General features: G+C 50.2%; 1 protein-coding gene across 1 annotated transcript in view; it reads right to left on the minus strand.

Moving 5' to 3' along the window:
• The window catches only part of PDIA5 (protein disulfide isomerase family A member 5), a 90,252-nt gene that overhangs the window by 66,306 nt on the left and 1,384 nt on the right, over positions 1 to 22,562 (minus strand). The window contains exon 2 of the mRNA XM_057696984.1: positions 1,749 to 1,875. Within this exon, the coding sequence (XP_057552967.1) occupies positions 1,749 to 1,875 (127 nt within the window). The remainder of the gene's footprint in view (positions 1 to 1,748; positions 1,876 to 22,562) is intronic.

Genomic DNA, 22,562 nt, shown 5'->3' on the forward strand with positions numbered 1-22,562 from the left:
GGGGGAGGGAAATTAGAGCCATGTGAAGCCCCCTCCCGGACCCTGCCTTTCAGCCGCGGAAGGGGAGGCACTTGGTTGCAAGGAGGGAAGAGGGAGGAGGGAGGGGAGAGAATCCAATTATTACGCTGCTCCCAAAGCCACTGACGGTCCCCAGTCTCAGGGGCAGGCCTGGGCAGGAGGCAGGGAGGTCAGATCATCCCCCGGCTCTGCGCCCAGCGGTCCCAAGCAGGGAGGAGCTGGGTACCTGGGGAGCACTGAGAGCTCCACTGCCAAGAGGCAGAGACAGAGGTTGGGCGAGGGCAGAAGAGGAAACAAGAGCGCTCCCAGCCCCGCCTTTGGCCCCACAAGCCCTGGTCCAGACACCTCATCTTCTCACTCTCTGCTTCCGAATCCTTTCCTGGTGGCCGAGCCTCCTGTCACTGCAGACTTGGCACATTTCTTCCCGCCCTCCAGCAGAGGAAGCGAGGCGGAGGCAGCAGAGGGACCAGCTCCACCGTCCACTGGCTGGGAGACCTCAGGCCAGGCAGCTATCCTCCCTTAGCTCCACCTTCCTCCCGTGTCAACTGATATTACCCGACAACCTCACAGCAAAGCAGCAAATGAGAGCAGGTCGCACAAGTTCCTTGCAGAGTCCTTCTAAGAAGAGGAGCCTATGCCAGGGGACCGACCCCGGGAAGGAACTGCGTGTGCTCCCAGATGGGGCTGATGACCCCCAGCTCCGGGAGCACCCAAGGGGGCTGAGCCACACGTGCGCAGGGCCCTAGACCCCAGGCCTCAGGAGCAACTCGGCTTTTCCCCGGCCTCGGTCTCCCCCTATTCTCAACAGGAAAGGGACGCTCGTCACACGCTGGGCTCCCAACAGCCACCCCAGGGGGTATGTGCCAGGCTCTCAGATGGGCAGAGAGCAGCACGTGCCCACGTGCTCGGAGGACGCAGGCTTCAGGAGGGACACAGGTCCAAAACATCCGTCAGTCCCCCACGCCAATGAGGGTCGGGGATGAGCTGCCAGGGAGAGCTGTGCCCGGAACCGGTCCAGCCACCGGCTACTGCTTCTCCGGGGCACAGAAAACTTGGCATCCTGAGAAGCAGTGAAAACACTTAACTCTGCTGGAACCGCATCAACAGTCAGATGCTCAAAGTCGCAGCCAAGAGCCGAGCAAACCTCTCTCCATCTGGGACGCCCTAACCAGCCTCAAGGTCAGAAGAGGCAGGTCGCTACTCCCACCCCACTGACGCCGCCCTGTTCCAAGGGTGGAGCCCACTCCAGACTCAGTCTCTTGTTCTGACCCCAGAGCGGGACAGACTGGGGCCAGGCAGGGCCAGGGCTGCCAGCCTGGGTGCGTGCCCCCAAGCCTGGGACCAACTCAGCAGGCGACAGGCTGGCCCAGTCAATGAATCAACAGCCGTGGTGACGCAAGCTCTGGCGGGGCTGGCGGGGCTGTCCAGGAAGCCAGAGCATCCATCCCTGGTGGCCAGCGTCTTCTGTCCTCCTTCACACACACGTCCTCTCCCTCCTGAGGTACTGAGGGACTCCAGAGCACTTTTCCCAAGAAATACTGGAAAAAGGGAACTGAAACGACCTCTTAGGGATCCAAAAGCAGCAGAACTAACGCCCCTCTGTCTTCTGACAGACCCTCCCTGAGTGGTTTTTAGTCCTGGGGTCTCTACCTCCCACCTCTGCCCCTGCTCCTTCCTCTCCATCCCACCGCATCCCTGATGATGGCCCCAAGGCCAGGAAGGACACTCACCAGACTTGGAGTAAAGCACCAGCACATTATTCCGGGTCCTGAGAAGTTTTTTCAAGTCCTTGGGGTCAGAGATTCTCTCGATGAGTGCGGAGAACTTTGCAGAGGACGGCCACGTCAGCAGGACCACCTGGGGATCAAGGAGCCAAGGCCCTCGCGTGAGTCCCAGGTCCCAGCTGGGCCAGAGGAAGAAGGGGCACTCACTCCAGGCCCGCTGCCTCTGGGCACAGCTGCCCTGGGAGGGATACGGCACACCCCTCCCCCTCTCAGCGCTACACCTGCCTGTTGCCTCATCCCCTCTCCACATCACTCCACTCCCCCAGGGACTCTTCCGGGCCACTCCCAGTCACCAGTTCACTCTTCCTCTTTATGTACTTTTTTTTTAAGATTTTTTTTTTTTGACGTGGACCATTTTTCAAGTCTTTATCGAATTTGTTACAACATTGCTTCTGTTTTATGTTTTGGTTTTTTGGCCAGGAGGCGTGTGGGATCCTGGCTGCCCCACCAGGAATCAAACCCTCACCCCCTGCACTGGAAGGCGAAGTCTTCACCAGTGGATGGCCAGGGAGGTCCTCTCTTTGTGCACTTTCACAGCCGTCTGGACGGCACAGGTACACAAGCATGCTGCATGGGTGTTCTTGCGCATTTTTCAACCACAACCTCTCTGAGAGGTCAATGTTTGGACCCTATGCTGTACCCAAACGCCACACACTGGAGCCACATGAAAACTCTGTCCCACCCAGAAGCACCAAAGCCCCAAATCCACCCGAGAAGTACGATCACCCCTTAACGGGATCCCATTTTGGATGGGAACGGATGGGTGAGGAGTCTTCCACTTTCCCCGCTTAGCCCATGATCTCAGGAGACCAGCCAACAAGAAACCACCCAATGCTCCCACAGAAAACCCCAAAAACCTTGGGCCCTGCAAGTACCAGGCACCTCCACAGGCACAACGAGAGGGGGGCTGAGAGCAGGGGCGGGGGAGGGGAGGTGGTTAAGCGTCTGAGCGGAGAGCTGTCACACAGCAGACTCGCGCCCAGCCCTCACGGCCGCCCAACAGCCCCCCGCCTAGCAGGCAGAAAACACAGGGGTTACCACCCAGAGAGACCAAGTTAGAAAAGCTCTGCCGGGAGGCACCAGGCAGGGCTGGGAGGGAGTATGAACCCTGAGATCACCCATCTCCTCTAAGCCCCCACCCCGAGCATCTCCCTTCCCTTTTGCAGAATGTTGCCAGTCTAATCCCCTCAAGTAGACTTGAGAATTTTTCTCTAGGTTAACTGAGGAGCATAAGAAAAACAACCAAAAGACAGTGATTTGGAGGACCTTCCGACGAAATGGCCGAGTTCCCACTCAAATACCCACCGAGAGGCCCTCCCAGTAAGCACGTGGCCTTCACCCCCTCCCCACCCTCAGAGTCTCCAACCCCCATGCTGTGTCTTGCTCTTCATAACACACAAACAGCCAAGGTTCACCAGATGTCTCAGGGAAGCCCTCAACACAAAGACAGCTGAGAACAAAACAATGGAAAGATGACACTTGAACAGGAGAAAACTATAATTATTATTCTCAGAGAAATAAAATGGTGCAGCCACAGGACGAGAACAGAATGCTATGAAAAATGAATAGTCAAAGAGAATGAGGAAAACCTCTCAGTAAAATCCTCACAGAAATAAAAAATCTCAATAGGGCTGAAGGTAGAATTGAAAAAACTCCTAGGAAATAAAACAAAAAGGTCAAGAAATAAAAAGTAGGAGAACAAGATAAGAAAAATAATACGTAAGAGCCAAATTAAAGAACTACAGAAGAAGAAGAAAACATAGGAAAAGAAATTATCAAGCAAATCATTCAAGCAAATATCCCAGAATTGAAGGATGTGAGTTTCCAGTTAAGAGGGCCCAGCATCACCAATAAAAAAAGACTCTCACCAAAGTACATCACGGAAAACTTTCAGAACAATGCTGACAGACAGGAGATTCTGAAAGTTTCACAGAAAACAAAACAAAACAAAAAAACATCGAAAAGATCAGGGGTCAGAATTGGCAGAAGACAACTCACCAGCACACCAAAAGAGAGCAAAGCATTTCCTCCACATTCCCAAGCCACATGATTTCCAACTGGAATCTATAACCAGCCAAACTACCTGTCGGTTGTGAGTAGACTGACTCAGACAGACTTAAGATCTCGGACAGGAAACGTTTACCACCAACGTACCCTTTCTCAGGAAGCTACTGGAACTCATGCTCTACCAAAACAAGAAATAAACAAAAAATCAGAAACCTAGAACGCAGGAAACAAAGGATGCCACAGAGGAAAGAGGCAAGACGTACCGTGTGGATGGTGGAGAGAGGTACCGGAACGACTACCCTGCACCCTGCAGAGCAAGCAGTCCAGAAAGGGACGAGGACAGAGGGTTAGAGAGGAACACGGTCCGCAGGAAGAGGCAACTACAGCTTACCCGACACGCTTGTTCTTATAGATCAGTTAAATAATCTGACCAAAGTCACACAGCTGATAAGAAGCATGGCCAGGATCTGAACCCAGTCTCTCTACGTGACCCCAGGCCCTCTCAGGCCACTGCCTCTTTGTACCCAGAAGCCTTGCATTAAGTCTGGGCTCTACCACTCAACAGCTAAGATGCCTGGGTGACATCACTCAACCTTCTAGAAGCTTAGTGCTTCCTCAGTGCTTCGCATCTGACGTGGAGATAATGATACCTCCCTCACGGGACAGCTGTGAGGATGAAATGGGGTAACTTATCGAACATGCTTTATAAATCATAAAGCACTCTACACGGTATCAGTTACTGTAATGTATTGTCCAGATTTCCATCTCAGCAGAGTAGAAGACAGAAATGTGGTCGTATTCTAGTGTTTCTAAATACAGTCTGCCATTGGATGTACCTTTACCCTTCTGCCCAGGGTAAACCCGTCAGGAGGAGTTGTCCAAGAATGATTTCTCCCTTGCTCTGCCCCGGCAGGGCTGTGCACAATACCTGAGGACCCCCTGCCCTCACGTGGCGACCTTGAGAGCTCACCGAAAAGTTCACTCCCCCTTCTCTCATGGCATTCCACTGCTCCCAGGGAGCTCATGACCTTCAGACTAAAAGGTCCACAGCACCAAGCACATGGTTAAAGGGAAAAAATAAAAGGATCTGTTGGAAAAACATGTTGACACTGCTGTTTTCAGTCCTCGAATATTTGCCTTTGCCCAGTGCCTCGGGACTCTGACCCGCAGAGCAGCCCTCCTGAGACTGGCAGGCACCTGCGCTTCTGCACTGGGAGCAGGCAGGGGGAGGGGAGGGAGGGGAGGGCGGGCCCGGGGCCCACCTGGCAGGGCAGCACAACAGCGTGCAGCTGGGCCAAGCGACAGCCCAGGATCTACAGCAGAAACCGCAAGAGCACCAAGCCTCAACGCTTATCCACAGCTTCCTTCCTGGAAAGCCCAGCGAATCCCTCAGGTCATCAAACCAACAGCCACTCTCAGAGTACACAAACCACGTTCCAGCCAGCCACCAAAGCCTCTGACCCAACGTTCACCCTCACACAGCAGAGGACTTCAGCTCCACCAGAAATACACTGACGCTGGGGCTGAAACGCAGCGTCGCCTGCAGCTGGCCTGGGTAAGGCCCTTTACGGAGGGTCCAGCTCCGCCTCATCTCACCCCATTCCTACTCCACCCCCCTGACTAGGAGCGCCTGGCCCCTTGAAAGCCCTTAGGAAATGTCTGTCCCACTTAATAAACACGACAAATACACTGGCTGCCACACTCTTGGTACCCCGCTGGGGGCATGTTCCAAGGTGAGTCCATGACAGCTCCCAGGAGACCCAGGGGAACCACGGAAACCAGACAGACCCAGGGCAGTCAGGGAGGGTCTAGACTGGAGACCGGTGCTGGGAGAGGGCAGGTGGGGCCAGGCTGGGGTGGGGGGGTGGGATCTCGAAAGCCTGGCTCAAGAGCCCCATCTGGCCCCATCTGAGACTGGACAGTCGCCAGGAGGTCGGAGGTGAAGGGACCTGCTGGGTAGCTGCCCAAGTGGAGAGAAATGGGTCAATCCAAGAGCCTCGAGATAAAAACAGAACTCAATGACTATTCATATGTAAGCAAGGAAGGAAGACAGTAGAGGCTAAAATGACCCAAGGATTCTGTGCTCAGAAACAGAACAAGAGCCAAAACTGGGAGACTTGGGAAGCCGCGGTGGAAGAGGCCCTTGTCTTGTGTTGAGGAAGGTGATCATAAGCTTAGGTGCAGACATGTGGACAAGACGCCCCAGTGCAGGTGTCCTCCAGGCTGGAGAGTGAGCCTTGAGGTCAAGGACATCTCAGGAATCGGGTCCAGAGGGAGAAGTCCGGAAAGCCCTCAGTGGAGGAGGAGGAAGGACCGGGAGAAAGCTTGGGAGGAAGGTAGGAGGTACCACATCAATGCAGACCAGGGAGGAGACACACAGAAAATCAGGTGACGGAGCTGCAGGCAAAGGCCAGGGCCCCGTACCCAGGGCTGTTCGGAGAACATTCTGGTGATGGGAAGGCGGCCAGAAGCCAGGCTGCACAAAGAAGCGCACCCCATGCAGGAGGCGCACAGGCGGCCGCAGGGTCGGGAGAAGGAGGGGCTGTCTCCATCTAGGATGGGGAGCCGCGTGGACGTTTGTGGGCACAGGAGAGGCAGGATTTGCCGGCAGAAGGATTTGAAAATTTGGGAACAAGAGGAAAATAGTCGGGATAGGTAGATCCAGGGGGAACCTGGGGACTTGGTGTGCAAAGAACTAAGATGCACCGTTCAACATCTGAGAGAGGAGGGGGAAAGGCCCCCGTGCCTGGCCCCAGACAGACCCTCACCTGAGCAAGCAACCACAGGGCCAGCAGGGAGCCTTGCCTCCCTCCCCTAAACCCAAGGGGATTCTCCTTCAGCCACTTAACATCCTCCTTTCTCCCCCACTTCAGTCTATTTTAACCTTTCCAGCGTGTATGCTCCTTCACGCTCCTTCCTTTCCTTCAGCTGCAGCTGCGGTGAGCTTTGGCTGTCTTGCCAAGAGCCTCCCTGCAGACGTCATAAGTCACAACCCGCAAACCTTGATAACAACAACTAAGGCAACACACTAGCATTGTTGCTGATGCACTGACTCTCCGCCTTGTCGAGCCCTTGGCGGGGACAGGGCAAGGTTTGAGAAGGAAGCCAGCCGCCTTCCGAGCTGGCCAGGGAACTGTTCCGGGGTCTGGCAGGCTCGCAGGCTCTTTACATCCTAAGCCTTTTGCTCTGGAGGTAGAGGAAAGAAAAAACATCCCCTTTGTTCCCTATGCAAACTCCTTCTGACTTTCCCCCAGTAAGTGCTTTCTTCCTGCCCCAGCCTTCACAGTATTTACATCAGGGCTGAGCTACCCTATGGGCTGGGCTGAGACCCATAAAATCTTCCCCGGGGTGCAGGGCAGAACACTGCTGGGAAGCACGGCTATCTTCTTCTACTGCGGGGGAACACAGGCCCCCAAAGCCAGGTCCTGCTTGCATCGGAGAGCCAGGGCCTGCCCCCCGAGAGTAGCGGTTCCCCTAGCCCCCAACCCCTGTCACAGTACAATACCCCACTCAGAACACCGGGCCCCTCCATCAGAGAAGCAGCCCCCTCCACCCCGAGCCCCTTCCTCCATCAGAGTATAAGACGCTCTGCAGAGCCCAGCAGCACTCAGGGTGCCTGGCACAGAAGTCCTCCACCCCACCCTCCACCACGGCTGGAGGCAATGGGGTGGAGGGGGCTGGGTTCTCCCCTCACCTTCCAGACTCCCTGCAGTGCTCTCCCAACAGGTGTCTGCCCATTTCAGGGCCCATGGGGCACATGGCCCTCCAGCCTAGAAGCTCACTCACACCGCCTCCCTTTGTGGTCTCCCCACCCCTCAGACACCACGGAAACAGCACTGCTTCTGGAGTCAGAAAGACCTGGGGTCAAACCCAGGCACTATTATTTAGAGCAAGGTGATCTCAGATGTTACGAATGTCATTTCCCTGCCTATAAAGAGGAGAAGATAATACTGATACCTGCCTTGCGGGGTTGGCTGAGGATTCAATGAGGGGGGAAAAGGTACACAGAGAACCTAACATAGTGCTTGGCACACAGTACACAACAATCGTCATTATCTGTGTTAGTGCGACCAGTGAGACATCACAGATACAGCAATGACAACAGCAGAATGGCCACCACCTTTTCCTCTCCAGGGCCCTGCCTGCAATCAGGCAAAACAGCGCGTCCAGGCAGGAAGAAACATGCACGTACACACATCCAGCATCAAAACCTAGAATGGTCACTCATCTGCCCGGCGACCCAGGCCCACAGACCACGCAGCACAGGGAGGATGGTCTTTCCAGGTCTGGTACCCATCTGCCCCTCGTAACAACCTGACGAGTGGGCACGAGCCTCACCTACAGATGAGGAAACTGAGGCTCAGAGAGGTTAACCTACTTACCAAGTCACACAGGAGGTCGAGTTGCAGAGCTCAGACTAGAGCTCGGGCCTCCCAAGTCCTGGCCAGAGGTGGTTGCTTCCCTCCACCCCACAAGCTCCCTGGACTCGCAGCCACCTTCCCAGGAGCACCTCCTTCCCTGGCCAGGCCCATCAAAGCAGCCAGGAAAAGCCCACATCTCCCTGAGTCCCCTGGCAAGGAGGGTCCCAGCAGGGATTTACACTAACCCTCTGCTTCCCGCAAGCCCCCAGCACCCTGTCGTCCGCCGCCCTCCTCGGGACCCCGGGACAGTCGGCCCAGATCTGTTCTGAGTCAGAGGGGTGTGCAGCGGTACAGGCTCCCTTCCACCTCGCTCACACTCTCTAACACACCACACTCACGAGCTCCTCTCTTCACTTAACCTCACCCACCATCACCACCGGGCGAGACAGAGAGAGTCAAACAACTCTGGAAAGTAACAGGGAGAACAGTCCTTGCTACATTACACCCTCAGTTTTAAACAGCTCCGGATCTCTGGGGCGCGTGCCAGCACCCTCACATTCTCTACAGCCCGGGAGGCTGTCTGTCGTTATACATTCACTCTTCAATGCGGATCATGAAGCCAGAGGTATTCTATTATGTAAAAGCCATTTGCTAAAGGAAGAAGAGTTGAGGACAGAAGTTTAACATTTAGGAAAAAGGGTGGAGGTGGGACTTGACCTTCTTTGCTCTGTCACCTGAAAAAAGATATCCTTCTTATGTTGGGAGCTGTGAAGAAACTGGTTTAATTTAGTGTAGCCCACATTTTGCTCAAAATAGTTTTGAAATGTCAGAATCTAAGTCTAGACTCTTAGGAAGCTGGTGGTAAAGGGATCTAGGAATAAGGTTAAAAACAGATGACCTGAACCCAAGGTCAGAAAACTCCAGCTGGCTGAATACTTGAGAGCTAGAGGTTTGGTAGAGAGTCAGAGACCCAAGTTTTGTGCCGGCTTTGGTATCTGCTGACTGTGTGACCCTGGGCAATCCACGTCTCCTTCTCTGCTTGTCTGTAAAAAGACAGGGTTGAAAGTGATGGACAAAGTCCTTTCCAATTGTGACATTCTGCAAACTTAGTCTCACGACCACCACCAGAGAGTACAGTGAGGTAATTACACCTCACGAAGGAAATGCTGAGTTGCCTGGACATGTGGCCACCCACATTAAAAGTCAAATTTCTCAGTTTTCCCTGCAGCAAGTGTGGCCATGTGCCTAAATTCCAGCCCCTGGAATGTAAACATAAGTGTTATGTGGCAACTTTTAGGAACTGTCCCTAATGGATGCCTGCTATGAGTCTTCTTAGTCCCTTCCTCCCTCCTGCTGAGTAGAATTTGGAAAAATGGCTGGAACTCAAGCAGCCACCTTGAGACAATGAGGTGGAAGGACTTGCTAAAGATGTAGAGTTACCAAGATGGAAGGTACCTGGGACCCTGATACCACAAAGGGATATACTGGCCCTGGAACACCCCTTTCCAGGCTTCTATGTAAGTAAAATAAATAATCTCTTTTTTTTAAGGCACTATCATTCTGGGCTTTCTGGCACACATGAAAACAGATCTTGAGCGCCTACTGAAACAAAAGCTTTAACTAGAAAGAAATATTAACATCTGCTCCAGTTGGGATATTTCAAAGCATCTAAAGCATCAAATCATGCATTATACTTTAGATAAATTGTTACAAGGAGACAGAGAGACTTCCAAGGGTTTGATTCACTGTGTTTCTCCTAATTACCCAAGTTTCACTGTGCCTGTTCCTATCAGTACCTTGGTCACCTGGTGACAGCTACCCACAAATGAAAGGAAAATTAACTAGTAATTCTCCAGTTTCCCCACAACCTCAGCCATTTACTAGTAAGGGGACCACTCAGGTGACCAGAAGGCCCAGGACATCCCTTGCAGTCCACAGGCTTGAGCTGGGCTGGTTGGCTTCCCGGATATAAGACTCCTCTCAACATTCCTCGCACACCATCTCTAGCCTCCAGGTAGACCTCCAGAGCCAAGGGCTCAAAATTTCCTGAGGCTGCTCCGTCCAGAGGAGCCTGGAAGGCTGTGCAAAGTGTCTTACCATTTCATCATGGGTGGCTCCAGTCATCACAAAGTTCAAATTCCTCTCCGCCCAAGCCACTATGCCAGCCTATCACGTTCTGAAGACAGCAAACACATTCCCTCTTAGGATTCTGTAGGTGAAACTCCCCAATTCATCAAGTGCCCCCAAGCCCCTCACTGTCCTGAACGACCTGCCCTAGACACAGCCACGCTCCTGGTTCCCAGAGCGACCCCAAGGCTGGGAACAGGGTGGCAGTGCCTGAAGAGGGTAACGTGCCCTATTACACTATAATTTACTTTTGGAAATAAATACCTATGCTTTCATAATTTAAAATACAGGAAATTAATCTCAACACAAATCTGATTTTTGGATCACAGTTTTTAAAGAAAAGCTGAGAAACACCATTAGTGAAGCTCTTAAAATATGGCACTCAACTGCCACACAGTGCTGGCAAAAGCCGAAACACAGTGCAATGCTTTTGGAAAGCTATTTGGCACAATTAATCAAGAATCTTAAAAGTACTTATGCTCCTTGACTTGATAATTCCACTTTTGGGAATGTGTTCCAAGGAAATAAGCAGAGATTCTAACACATATATGACTCACTCGGTCCTAGTCAAGAGTCAAAAATTGTAAACAACCTAAATATTCAACAGTGGGGGAATGGTTACTTAGAGTAAACCACTATTTTATTCTGTCGAGTGAAATGATGTTTTCAAGGACTGTGCAATGAAAAGATATTTGTTTTAATGTTTAGGTTTTAAAAACAGAATTCAAAATGTACACGGTATGATTACAGCTATACACAAAATTATGCTCAGAAAATGACTGGAAGTAAAAAATGCACCCAAGTAAGGCTCTGTCCTTGGATAGATTTTATTCTTCCCCTTTGTGTATTTTTCTAACTTACTGTAATAGGCATGTCTGATATAAATACTTAAAAATTACCACCATTTGGTTACCATCATGGAAATAATTAACAATCTCAAAGTATTTCCCCACCACCAGAAAATATAACTTTACAGTTGAGAAACCTGGCAGAAAGCTCCTCAACTAAGAGATCAATGATACCACCACCAGTAACGGGTCAAATCAACATGTCTCCTGACACAAGGCAATGAAGTAACACATCATCCAAAACCAGATGAGGGACACTCTTCAAAATGCCCAGGTCCCTAAGGAAACTTACAAGCTTTTGCACAGCAAAAGAAACCATAAACAAGACAAGAAGGCAACCCTCAGAATGGGAGAAAATACTTGCCAACGAAGCAACTGACAAAGGATTAATCTCCAAAATATACAAGCAGCTCTCGCAACTTAACACCAAAAAAAGTAAATAATCCAATCCACAAATGGGCGGAAGACCTAAATAGACATTTCTCCAAAGAAGACACACAGATGGCTAACAAACACATGAAGGGACTTCCCTGGTGGTCCAGTGGATGAGACTCTGCGCTCCCAGTGCAGAAGGCCTGGGTTTGATCCCTGGTCGGGCAACTAGATCCCACATGCATGCCACAGCTAAGAGTCTGCATGCCGCAACGATGATCCCATGTGCCGCAACTAAGACCCAGCGCAGCCAAAATAAATTTTAAAATATTTTTAAAATAAACTAATAAATTAATTAAAAAAAAAAAAAAACACATGAAAAGATGCTCAACATCACTAATCATTAGAGAAATGCAAGTCAAAGCCACAATGAGGTATCACCTCACATCGGTCAGAATGGCTATCATCAAAAAATCTAGAAACAATAAATGCTGGAGAGGGTGTGGAGAAAAGGGAACTCTCCTACACTGTTGGTGGGAATGTAAATTGACACAGCCACTATGGAAAACAGTATGGAGATTCCTTAAAAAACTAAAAATGGAACTACCATATGATCCAGCAATCCCACTACTGGGCATATACCCTGAAAAAACCATAATCCAAAAAGAAGCATGTACCACAATGTTCATTGCAGCACTATTTACAATAGCCAGGACATGGAAACCACCTAAATGCCCATCAACAGAGGAATGGATAAAGAAGATGTGGCACATATATACAATGGACTATTACTCAGCCATAAAAAGGGATGAAATTGAGTTATTTGTAGTGAGGTGAATGGACCTAGAGTCTGTCATACAGAACGAAGTAAGCCAGAAAGAGAAAAACAAATACCATATGCTAACTCATATATATGGAATCTAAAAAAATGGTACTGATGAACCCAGTGACAGGGCAAGAATAAGGATGCAGATGCAGAGAATGGATTGGAGGACACGGGGTTAGGGGGTGGGGGGGCAAAGGGGAAGCTGGGACAAAGTGAGAGTAGCATTGACACATATATACTACCAACTGTAAAACAGATAGCTCGTGGGAAGTTGCTGCATAACACAGGGAGATCAACTCGATAATGGGTGATGCCTTAGAGGGCCAGGACAGGGAGGGTAGGAGGGAGTCGAGGGAGGGAGGGGATATGGGGATATATGTATAAATACAGCTGATTCACTTTGGTGTACCTCAAAAACTGGTACAAGAGTGTAAAGCAATTATATTCCAATAAAGAGCTTAAAAATAAGTTGAATTGAAAAAAAAAAAAGCCAAGGTCCCAAAAGACAAAGACTGGCCCAGATTAAAGGAGACTAAAGAGAGATGACAATTAAATTCAACATGTGATTCTGGACTGAGTCCTGAGCCCAGTGTACATTCCCAGTTCTGATCTCTGTACTCTGGTTATATAAGAGAATGGAAATACTAAAGCATTTATGGGGCAAAGGAGAATCACGACTGTAAACTTTATATATGCAGAGGGAGAGTATGATACAACGAATGTGATAAAATGTTAATATTTGTGGAATCTGGCCGAAGGGCAGATGGAAATCCTTATATTCTTCTTACATTCTTCTTGCACCTTTTCTCTAAGTCTATTTCAAAGTTAGTTAGGGGAAGAACACCTAAAATAAGACAGAAAAAAAAAGATATGTCCAGCATACAACCAAATGTCACCCCCACCTCTTCCACAGGCTTCCTGATACGCTCGGGAAGTGTTCCCTGGCACCTTCCCAAGTAACAGCAGTGCTCACCTGCCCTTCTTCACTTCCTCTGCTCACCTGACGTTGTGCAGTTTCTTTATGAGAATGAGTACATAGAATCTGCAAAGAATTCTGCGTGCAACACATACTAGAATGGCTCTCGCGACAGAGAAATGTTAATTTTTAAATACAGGTAATTTACGCCCCTCAAATGGGCACATTTTAAGCATCTGTCACCAATCACCACGGCTACATACCCTCTTCACAGGGAGCTCAGGCCTAACCTCAAACCAAGTGTGAAGATTTCACCACTGATATCTCCTGTTCAAATGTCCACCAACCAGCAGCCTCTGAAATAAAAACAATAAAAATGCACACCGCCTGGATGGTGGGTGTGTGTGTGTGTGTGTGTGTGTGTGTCACAGAAAGACAGTAGCCTGGCCCTGGGATGTGGACCCCTGAGTAGCTGCAGCTGAGGAGCTACATGTGCTTAAGAAAGAGAGAGAAGTAGGACAGCACTTGGCTGGGACAGAACCCAAGAGAGGACTCTTGAAGCCCAACATCGAGAGCCTAGGGATGCGGCCATGACGATGAGAGCACAAGTGCAGCGTGCTTGTCGTGTGCCCAGGAGCAAGCTGCTCACGTGACTGTCCGGTTCATTCTCTTGGCAGGTGGATGAAGTAGGTACTTTCATTATACCTACTCTATAGATGAGGAAGCCGAGACGAAGAGGTGGTAGAAACTTGCTCCGCGTCACACGGCAAGTAGGCAAGAGAGCTGTGACTCAGCCGCAAGATGAAGCGGAAAGACCGACTCCTAGAGCCCCACACATCTCACCGCTTGCTCCTGTAAATGCGAAGCCAGCCGCACGTCTTAGATTTTTGCTTCCTTTAAAAAGCTGGGCTACACTGTTTTCCCACCTATGTTTCCACAGCACGAGCGTGCCTGTCAACAAGGGCCAAACCAGAGGTAGGACCACTGATCTGAGAGCTTATAAAAACAGGCTTTCTTATCCTGAAATTGCAACCGCAGTGCATTTAACCAGGACGTAAGTCCCTAAAGCTTTTAATGTCGTGGAAAACCTCTTCTAGCGCCAAGAGGGCTCTGGGCTGCTGCCAGCCTGGTGTGCCAGGCCTGCTAATGAGGAAGCTGGTGGAGGGAGCAGAGAATCAGGCCGCAGGCACGGAGGAAGAGCAGGTGAGCTCCCACTCCGGAAGCCCAACCCTGCCCCAAAGCTCCATTAATTGAAAATAAAAATTCAAGTGCTGCTGACTCAGGAGGTCCATCTGTGCGCCGACACACAGTATCTCACTCAATCCCCTAGAGCTGAGAATCTACACCAGTGTTTTCTACCCCCTCAGGCCTTAACCCAGGAGCCAAGTCAGAAAATCACTTCAGTGGGTTAACCCCAGCATTTTTTTAAATAACATTAAAAAGGAAACATCAGCGTGTACCGCAGGTAGCAAGACTGTGTATTTGCTGAAAAATCTGCATCTGTTACGTTCATATATACATATATGTACTTGGTTATCATGTAAAATGCAAAAGTGTTCTTGCAGGAGTTGCAGTAAAAATGTTTGAAAAACTGCTAGAAACAGTCTGTGTGGGAGGTGGTACCATCCCCACTTTAGATATGTGAAAACTGAGGTTCAAAGAACTCAAGCAGCTCAGCTTGGGTGAAGTCTAAAACGGCAGAGCCGGGACTCAGAGGTCTTCTGGGCACGGGTTAGACGCTCTTCTCTTTGCCAGTCAATGTGCACCCTTCCCACTGGTATCCCTCGAGCTCTCTCCACTCCCCAGGGCTCCGCGCAGAACAAGACTGCGAGGGGCCAGCAAGTCTGCTTTCCCTTTCCAATCTACCTACTGAGCACGAGCAACTAAAGACAGCTTCCACGACAGCCTGAGCCATCTTTTCCCTGCTACCTGCCTGTGCACCATTCCCTACACGCCTTCAGGGAAACGCAAAAACTGCACATGCTCCAGCCAAGTGACACTTCACAGCGTCACTAGTGTATGTGGCTTGCAACGTGGGCAGAAGTTGTGCCACACCACTCGGCCCAAGGCAGCAACCCTGGCTGGCAAAATCCTGTCCACCACGTAAAATCAATGTTAACATGTAAAGGTCTCTGGTTTGTAGCTGCACAATAGCAATAAGTATAAGCTTTTCGGAAGTAAGATTCCTGGGCCTCACCCTTGAAGAAAATCATCTCGTGGATCTGGAGAGCCCAGGAATCTGCTTTTACACCTTAAGGCGGCTGGATTCACAGCCAGGTTGGAAGGCCACTAACCCATCGTTTAAAAATCCCCATCCCCCCCAAAAATAAAATAAAATAAAAATAAAAATCCCCACCCCATACATTCCCCTCTCCCTCACAGCCAGAATTTTTCATCTCCCTCCTCCCCTTCTAACCACTCCTCAGCATCCTCAGATGTGTCCCCTCCACCACCAAAGAGGCTCTTGGTGGAGGTTCAGCAATGACCTCCAAGTGGATAACCCGACAGGCACCCCCACGTCTCACTTTGCTCAGCCTCTTGAACCCGGGCGGAACACACCTGGTCTCCCTTCTACCTCTCTGGCCACCTTTCTTACCTGCTCTGTAAATCCACCTCCACCCTCCTGCAAATGTGGAAGTTCCTCTGGGCTCACTCAGTCCATCTTCTCTTCCCACCCTACACTCCCCGCTGGGGTCCCCCACCTGAGCAGCACCCCCAAATTAACACCCCCACCCCATACCTCCTTTCTGAGCACAACACCCTCACAGTCTGCTCACGCCGCAGCTCTGAAACTGGGGTCAAGTGTAATTCTCAAATGTTAAAAACCCAATTCTCATGCAGACTGAGCATATTTCAAAGTGTTATTAATAAGGAACCCACTAAAATGACAAAGCTAGGTCAAAAGAGGATATAAGAAAAAAAGGCTAATAAAAAGATTTTAAAAAGAAGTTACAGGGAATTCCCTGGCCGTCCAGTGGTTAGGACTCCACGCTTCCACTCCCGGGGGCCTGGGTTCGATCCCTGGTCCGGGAACTACGATCCTGCAAGCCCTGCAGCGCAGACCCACCCCCCACCCCAAGGGGTGGGGAGGGGAAGTAGTTATACGAAACTTACATGTGGTCGATGAAAAAAAGGTATAATGATTGCTAAATGAGATACCAAGCTGGTTAACGTCCTGAAGGATCTCTCATCTCCACCAAACGGAAATCATGTGCATCCTTTCTAACTGTGCAGAGTACGGGTCCTAAGGAATAATGAAGTGACATTCCCTAAAACACCGGATGCCGCTGGGGTGGGCTTCCGAGACAATGCCCCAGTGTGACAACAGGAAGTCACTAAATCATCTTTTTTCCCCAAGTTTTGGGATAATTTTTCTTACACTGGGGTCTATGAATTTGGATGGGGAAAAATCACATCTTTATTTTCACTAACTTCACTGAAACTTAGCCTTCCCTTCATTATGAATGTAGGTAACCAATTACAGTAGCACTGACAGCATCTGTAACTTTGCCACCAACAAAGCACATTTTCTCATCACGAGAGGATGGCTACAGATATCTTAAAACACTGTCCATGCTCATCACTACTCAAAATTACAGAAATCATCACACTTGCCACTAGATCTTCTTCTATGATGCATGAAAAAATATATAAATACTGTTTTGTCACAGTTATATTTTGATAACTACTTTTCAATACCACTGGTTTCTTTTGTAATCCTATGCATTCTGTTTTATACATTTAAAAACATTATTCTTTTTTTTAATTTTTTTTTTTAATTTTTTTTTTTAATATTTATTTATTTTGGCTGCACCGGGTCTTAGTTGCAGCATGAGGGATCTTCGTTGCGGCATGGGAATTTTTAGTTGCGGCATGCCTGTGGGATCCAGTTTCCCGACCAGGGATCGAACCCGAGCCCCCTGCATTGGGAGCACAGAGTCTTACCCCCTGGACCACCAGGGAAGTCCTTAAAAACGTGATTCTAAGAAAGGGTCCGTAAGTCTTCAGAGAGGCCCTTCCTGGCGCCCCCCCCGCCCCGCAGTAGGGCAGGGACCCCTGTTACACCTTCTCTTACCATTTATCTTCCTCCTTCCAGCACTTACTACCTGAATTAAATAATAAATTAGTGGCTCTCTCACTAGGCAATGGGGGGAAGGGACAGTGTCCACCTTATTTATCACTGTGCCCCCAATGCCTTGGCACAGTATGTCTGGCTCATAAAAGACTCTCAAGAAGTATCTGTTAAAAACAAAAAAAGAAAGATCTGTGGAATGAATGAACATCGTGACATGTACAACATGCAGACGGTGGTCCCTGTTCCTTGGAAATGAGGAGTGCGCACAACACTCTGTCCAGGACCCAGTCAGGTCAGACCCCTTGATGAGAGCAAACCTGCTTGTTCCTCAGGAGCCTGCCCCACTTGGCCCTAAAATGCAGCTTTCCAGCCAAGCCCACATCTCGGCTAAGAAGCTAGATCACCCTGATGTTTAAGCCCCAAAGTAAGGCCCTCGACCTAGATCTCCATTAATACCTTCCAAGGCAAGGATTAAAGGAGCTGCTCACGAATTAAAGACATCTGCTCGTGCCAAGAGGTCAGAGGAATGATGGGATTGTTTGGGGTGATGGATTCCCCAGCCCTGCCCCAGCCAGCTGTGAGGAGTGGGAAACTCTGAAGCCAGGCACAGGCTCACCATCGGGCCATCAGGGAAGAGAGTGAACATCCACCTGGGAACTCAGTATGACCCTGGGGAATAAAAAGATGCAAAGAGGCTATTCTAACCCCACACTCCCTCTGAGTGTTTAACCCCCCCTCCCCCCACTGCATGACTGCAAAGCTAATTATTCAGAAGCGTTCATAAACTGGGGTGTGGAAAGAGGCCCTGCTGGGCACAGGTGGTCAGAGGGGACGGCTGTCTAGAGCCACGCAGGGCGGGTGACGAGAAGGGTAGGAAGGATGGTCACTGAGGGCCTGGCTTCGGTTCCTCCTCCTGTACTCAGGCCACCAGGGAGCTCAAGAGCAAGGTTCACGGACACCCCAGGTGAATGGCTGGTGCTGCTATTTCAGAAAACAGCACCTGCCCAGTAGTCTGCTCAAACATTCAGGGGACCCACGCATCTGTCTATGGCCTCCCCTTCCAGGCCACGCCTATCAGTGGTCTCTCTCTTCCCACTCTGTCAACTTACCCATCCCACTTTCGGGGTAACAGTACTCCACCAGCTTCCCTCAGCCAGCTCACATGGGATGCGAAACGACACAGACGTGGAATGCGTGGAAATGCTCTGTAAAGTCTAAAGCCCACTGCAAACACACCAGGTATCTTCCAACTCTCGTACACACGTCGAGCGGGTAGCCAGAGGCTCGGGTCAGTGTCACAGGATGGGCCAGGCAGGAGGGACAGAGCAGCCCTGCAAGGGGTGGGCACAGTGCTCCTTCCCTCTCCCGCTGAGACCTAAGACACCAGGTGCAGGGGAAAAGGAAGGGGGGTGGGGGGCACGTAGACCATGGAAGTCCAGTAACGTAGGAGAACTGAGGCTCTCCTATACCCCATACATCACTCTCTGGTCCACTGACACTTAGCCTCCAAAACCTACCACAACCACCAAGGGAGACACAAGAGCCCCACAGAACAAAACCACAAAGCTGGAGCGAACCCTCCAGGGAGGCAGTGTGGTTGGTATCTCCACTCTCAAGAGGACCCGCTTTCAGAAGAAAGGGGAAACACAGAGGACTGTAGCCCCTCTGTGCGTGCGTGCACACACGCGCGCGCACACACACACACACACACACACACACACACACACGCACACACGCACACACCCATCCAGAGGCTCTCAGGGGCCCAGCAGGGAGGGGCAAGGAGCCATCAGGAGCTCAGCTCCAGGGGACTGTGGCGGGAAAAATCCCGGCTGTACAGGCCCCCCATCTGTGTCTCGCAGCCTCCGCTCACACCCTCTGGCCCTTCACCAGCTTCTGGGCCCTTCTCCAACAATCTGAGATGACTGCCGTGGCTCCTACTGGGCACATCCACGCGCCATGCACTGTGCTGGCTGCTTCCTGTATCCTTTCAACTTTGCGAGATGGGTATTATTACCACCACTGACAAACAAGAAAATAGGCAGGGTCCAAGGTCACAGAGCTCCTGAGTGTCTAGCTGGCTAAAAGCCCATGCTCTTTTCATAACATCACACTGGACTTCATCTTGTAGATAGCAGAGGAGAAAGTAAGAGGAAGAAAGTGTTGTTTTGGGAAAATGAATCCAGTCCCTCCCGCTCCAACCCAACCCTCCACTGTGGCCTGTTATTAAAAGGGCAGCTTTCATCACGTCTCTCCACTGCCTACAGAGTCGAGTCCCCAAAGTTTTGCCAGGCATTTAAGACTCTTTACAACTCACTTTTCCACTCTTATTTCCCCGGCCCCAGACTCAACTCCTTCCATCCATCCAGCCTGGCCCATCACTCCTCACTGCCCATGTTTCTGTCTTGGATTCTTCCTGCAACACGAATTCCTGGGGGTGACTGCCTGTCAGGCCTGGGTGAGGTGCTGGGACAGAGGGGATCCCCACTGTCACAGAGCTCGGAGTCTGCCCTCTTTGTGAGGCGTGAGCTGCGGGCCTTCTCTGGTCGCTCGGTGCCCCAGAGCCTGACCCTGGCCCCAATCTGCAGCACTGTGTTTGCCACTCCTGTGGCACTCGGCCAGTCCCCCAACTCATGTGCCAGTTCTGTTTTAAAACTTCCTCTGTAATGTGTTTATTTCTGTGGGAAAAGTGCACTCCAGGTTCCAAGCAGCATTGTAAGTGGCAATTAGGCCCCCAGGCCAGCCCACAAAAGCCTATTAAATATGTAATGGTGTAGAACCTAAAGACGTGTACATTAAAAGCTCTGCAGGAGCGACCAGGGCAAACATCTGCTGCTTCCTGCACCTCCACCCACTGTCCCACCAGGTTCTGAGCTTCACACCACCCTTGGGGGCAGAGGCCTGAGCAGTGGCTTGGGAGGAGGGAAGCAGGTAGGAGCTGGGATGACAGAGATGGAGTGGGAAGAATGCTGATGTGTAATTCAGGAGCCTGGCTCCCATCCCCGCTCTGTCTTTACAAACTAGGTGGCCTCAAGCAGTGAGTCCCTTTCCCCTCAAAGGGAGGGACTTTTCTCTTATAAAATCAGAGAGCTGAGTTAGGTCAGCAGTTCTCAGACTTCTGAAGTTCACACATTGGCAGAATATATTTTTAAACATGTATTTTAAAATGTTTTAAAAAACACACAGTGTATATTATATATATATATTTAAAATTAGGACTTCCTGGGTGGCGCAGTGGTTAGGAATCCGCCTGCCAATGCTAGGGGACACAGGTTCGATCCCTGGTCCAGGAAGATCCCACATGCCACAGAGCAACTAAGCCCGGAAACAATATATATATATATAAGTTTTATCAAAGGCTTTTTAAAAAAAAAAATCACAATATATTATCACTGCTTTCATTTTTTCCAAAAGGACACTATAAACCCCCACCCCCACCCCCACCCCGCCAATGCAGACACCATGTCAGAGAAATGAAGTTTTTAAACAGGAAATATTTGGACTCATGAAAAAAAAAAGGCCATTCACCATTGTTATTTTTCCAATTTGTCTATGAACCAGTGGAAACGTCATCACAGCCCAGCTCCAGGCCTCAGCCTTACATTGGAACCCTTGAGTTGGGTGAGGTTGAGTCCTCTCCAGCTCTAATGTTTCTCCATTCTGAGCAAGCTCTGGATGGAGACTACATGACAATCAGCATGGATGTCCCTGGGGGAGGGTCGGCTGCAGGGAGGAGCTGAGAGAGACAGCAGGAAAGGGTGGGAACAGGACAGCCTGGCCTGCCCAGCCGCAGGCCCAGGGCTGAAAGGTTTCAGCCTGGAAGGGCTGAAACCAGCCTGTCCCAAGTGCTGACTGCGGCTCTTTCCACCGCAGAGTGTGCAGGGCTGGGAGCCCCCAGAGAAACTTTTTTAAAAGTTCCTTTAGAAAACGAATGCACATTCATACAGAAAACTTGGGAAATACCAAAAAAGCACAAGCAAAGAAGCAAAAGTCACCCACAACTCCACCTTCCAGGACAATCACTGTGAACATTTTGATGCACTGCTAATCCCTCAAACGTGTCTGTAGCTATCTTCGGCCACCCTGGGATTTGGTTTTGTATCCTGCTTTTCCCCTAATTATCACACTCAAATACTCTTCCATGTCCTTAGATATTCCTCATAAGTATCATAAAATATTTTGATAATAAACTGGTAAATACAAATATTCTTTATAAACATCACTTCCTATTGTATGGATAGGGCCAGAAGTCATTTAAACACGCTGCTGTTGTTAAGCATGTAAGCCACTTCCATACTTCTGCTATTGCAAAAAACGTGGTGGGTGCACACCCCTGTCCATGAATCTCTGTAGACCCATTTACACTTCTTGATATCTCTTGGGTCACAGCCCAGTGCTCTGCACATATCAGCCCCCAGTACATATTGAGTGAACAAAGAGAGCCGATCCACTCCCAGGAGCTGCAGAACCCTCATCAGATGGAGAAAGAGTTTATACTTACAGAGGCCCAAGCTGGTGTCCACCCGCCACTCATCACTGACCCTACACCCCAGCCTCACACCTGCTAAGCCAATTCTTGGGTTTGGGGAAAGGAGAAAATGTCAATTCCTTGTTGAGGGCTCCCAGGTTCTAGGGCTGTCAGCAAACCTACCCAACTCTCCACACCTCCAGGTGGAGGGCATCGACAGACCCCAACTGCCTCGAGGACTCCCACACGCCCTCCTGATGGCTCAATGCACCCCTCAGGAAAGTCATGGCTGACCCTCCCTCTAAATTAACGCACAGCTCCGCTTCAGTGGTGCTCCCAGAACTTCGCGTATGAGCACTCCCTGTTCTGTCTTTATTTGTTCACAGGACTGACTCCCCTGTCCAATGCAGAGCAACACCAGAGGGCAGGAACAAGGTGTGTTTTGCTCCCTGCCCAAAATCCAAGCCAGTGCCAGCCAAACAATGGGGTTGATAAATAATGTCTGATGATGAAACTTCTTTCTGGTCAGAGTCCCAAGCCTTTTATTTTCACAGGAGGGAGAGGAAAGGGGAAGAAGAGAGGAAAGTAGGACCTCCTAAAACAGCCCAAGTGCAAAGACCTGATAGTGGATGGCACCGGAGATGGCCCCCTCTGCACAGTCCAGCAGTCCTGCCTGGCCTAGAAACCAGCCCAGACCAACTGGCTGCAGGAACAAAATGCAAACAGATCAAACACACCTAGATTTGAGGAAGTGACATTG

The sequence above is a fragment of the Hippopotamus amphibius genome, chromosome 10 (assembly GCF_030028045.1).
Source record: "Hippopotamus amphibius kiboko isolate mHipAmp2 chromosome 10, mHipAmp2.hap2, whole genome shotgun sequence".
In the NCBI taxonomy this organism is placed as follows: domain Eukaryota; kingdom Metazoa; phylum Chordata; class Mammalia; order Artiodactyla; family Hippopotamidae; genus Hippopotamus; species Hippopotamus amphibius.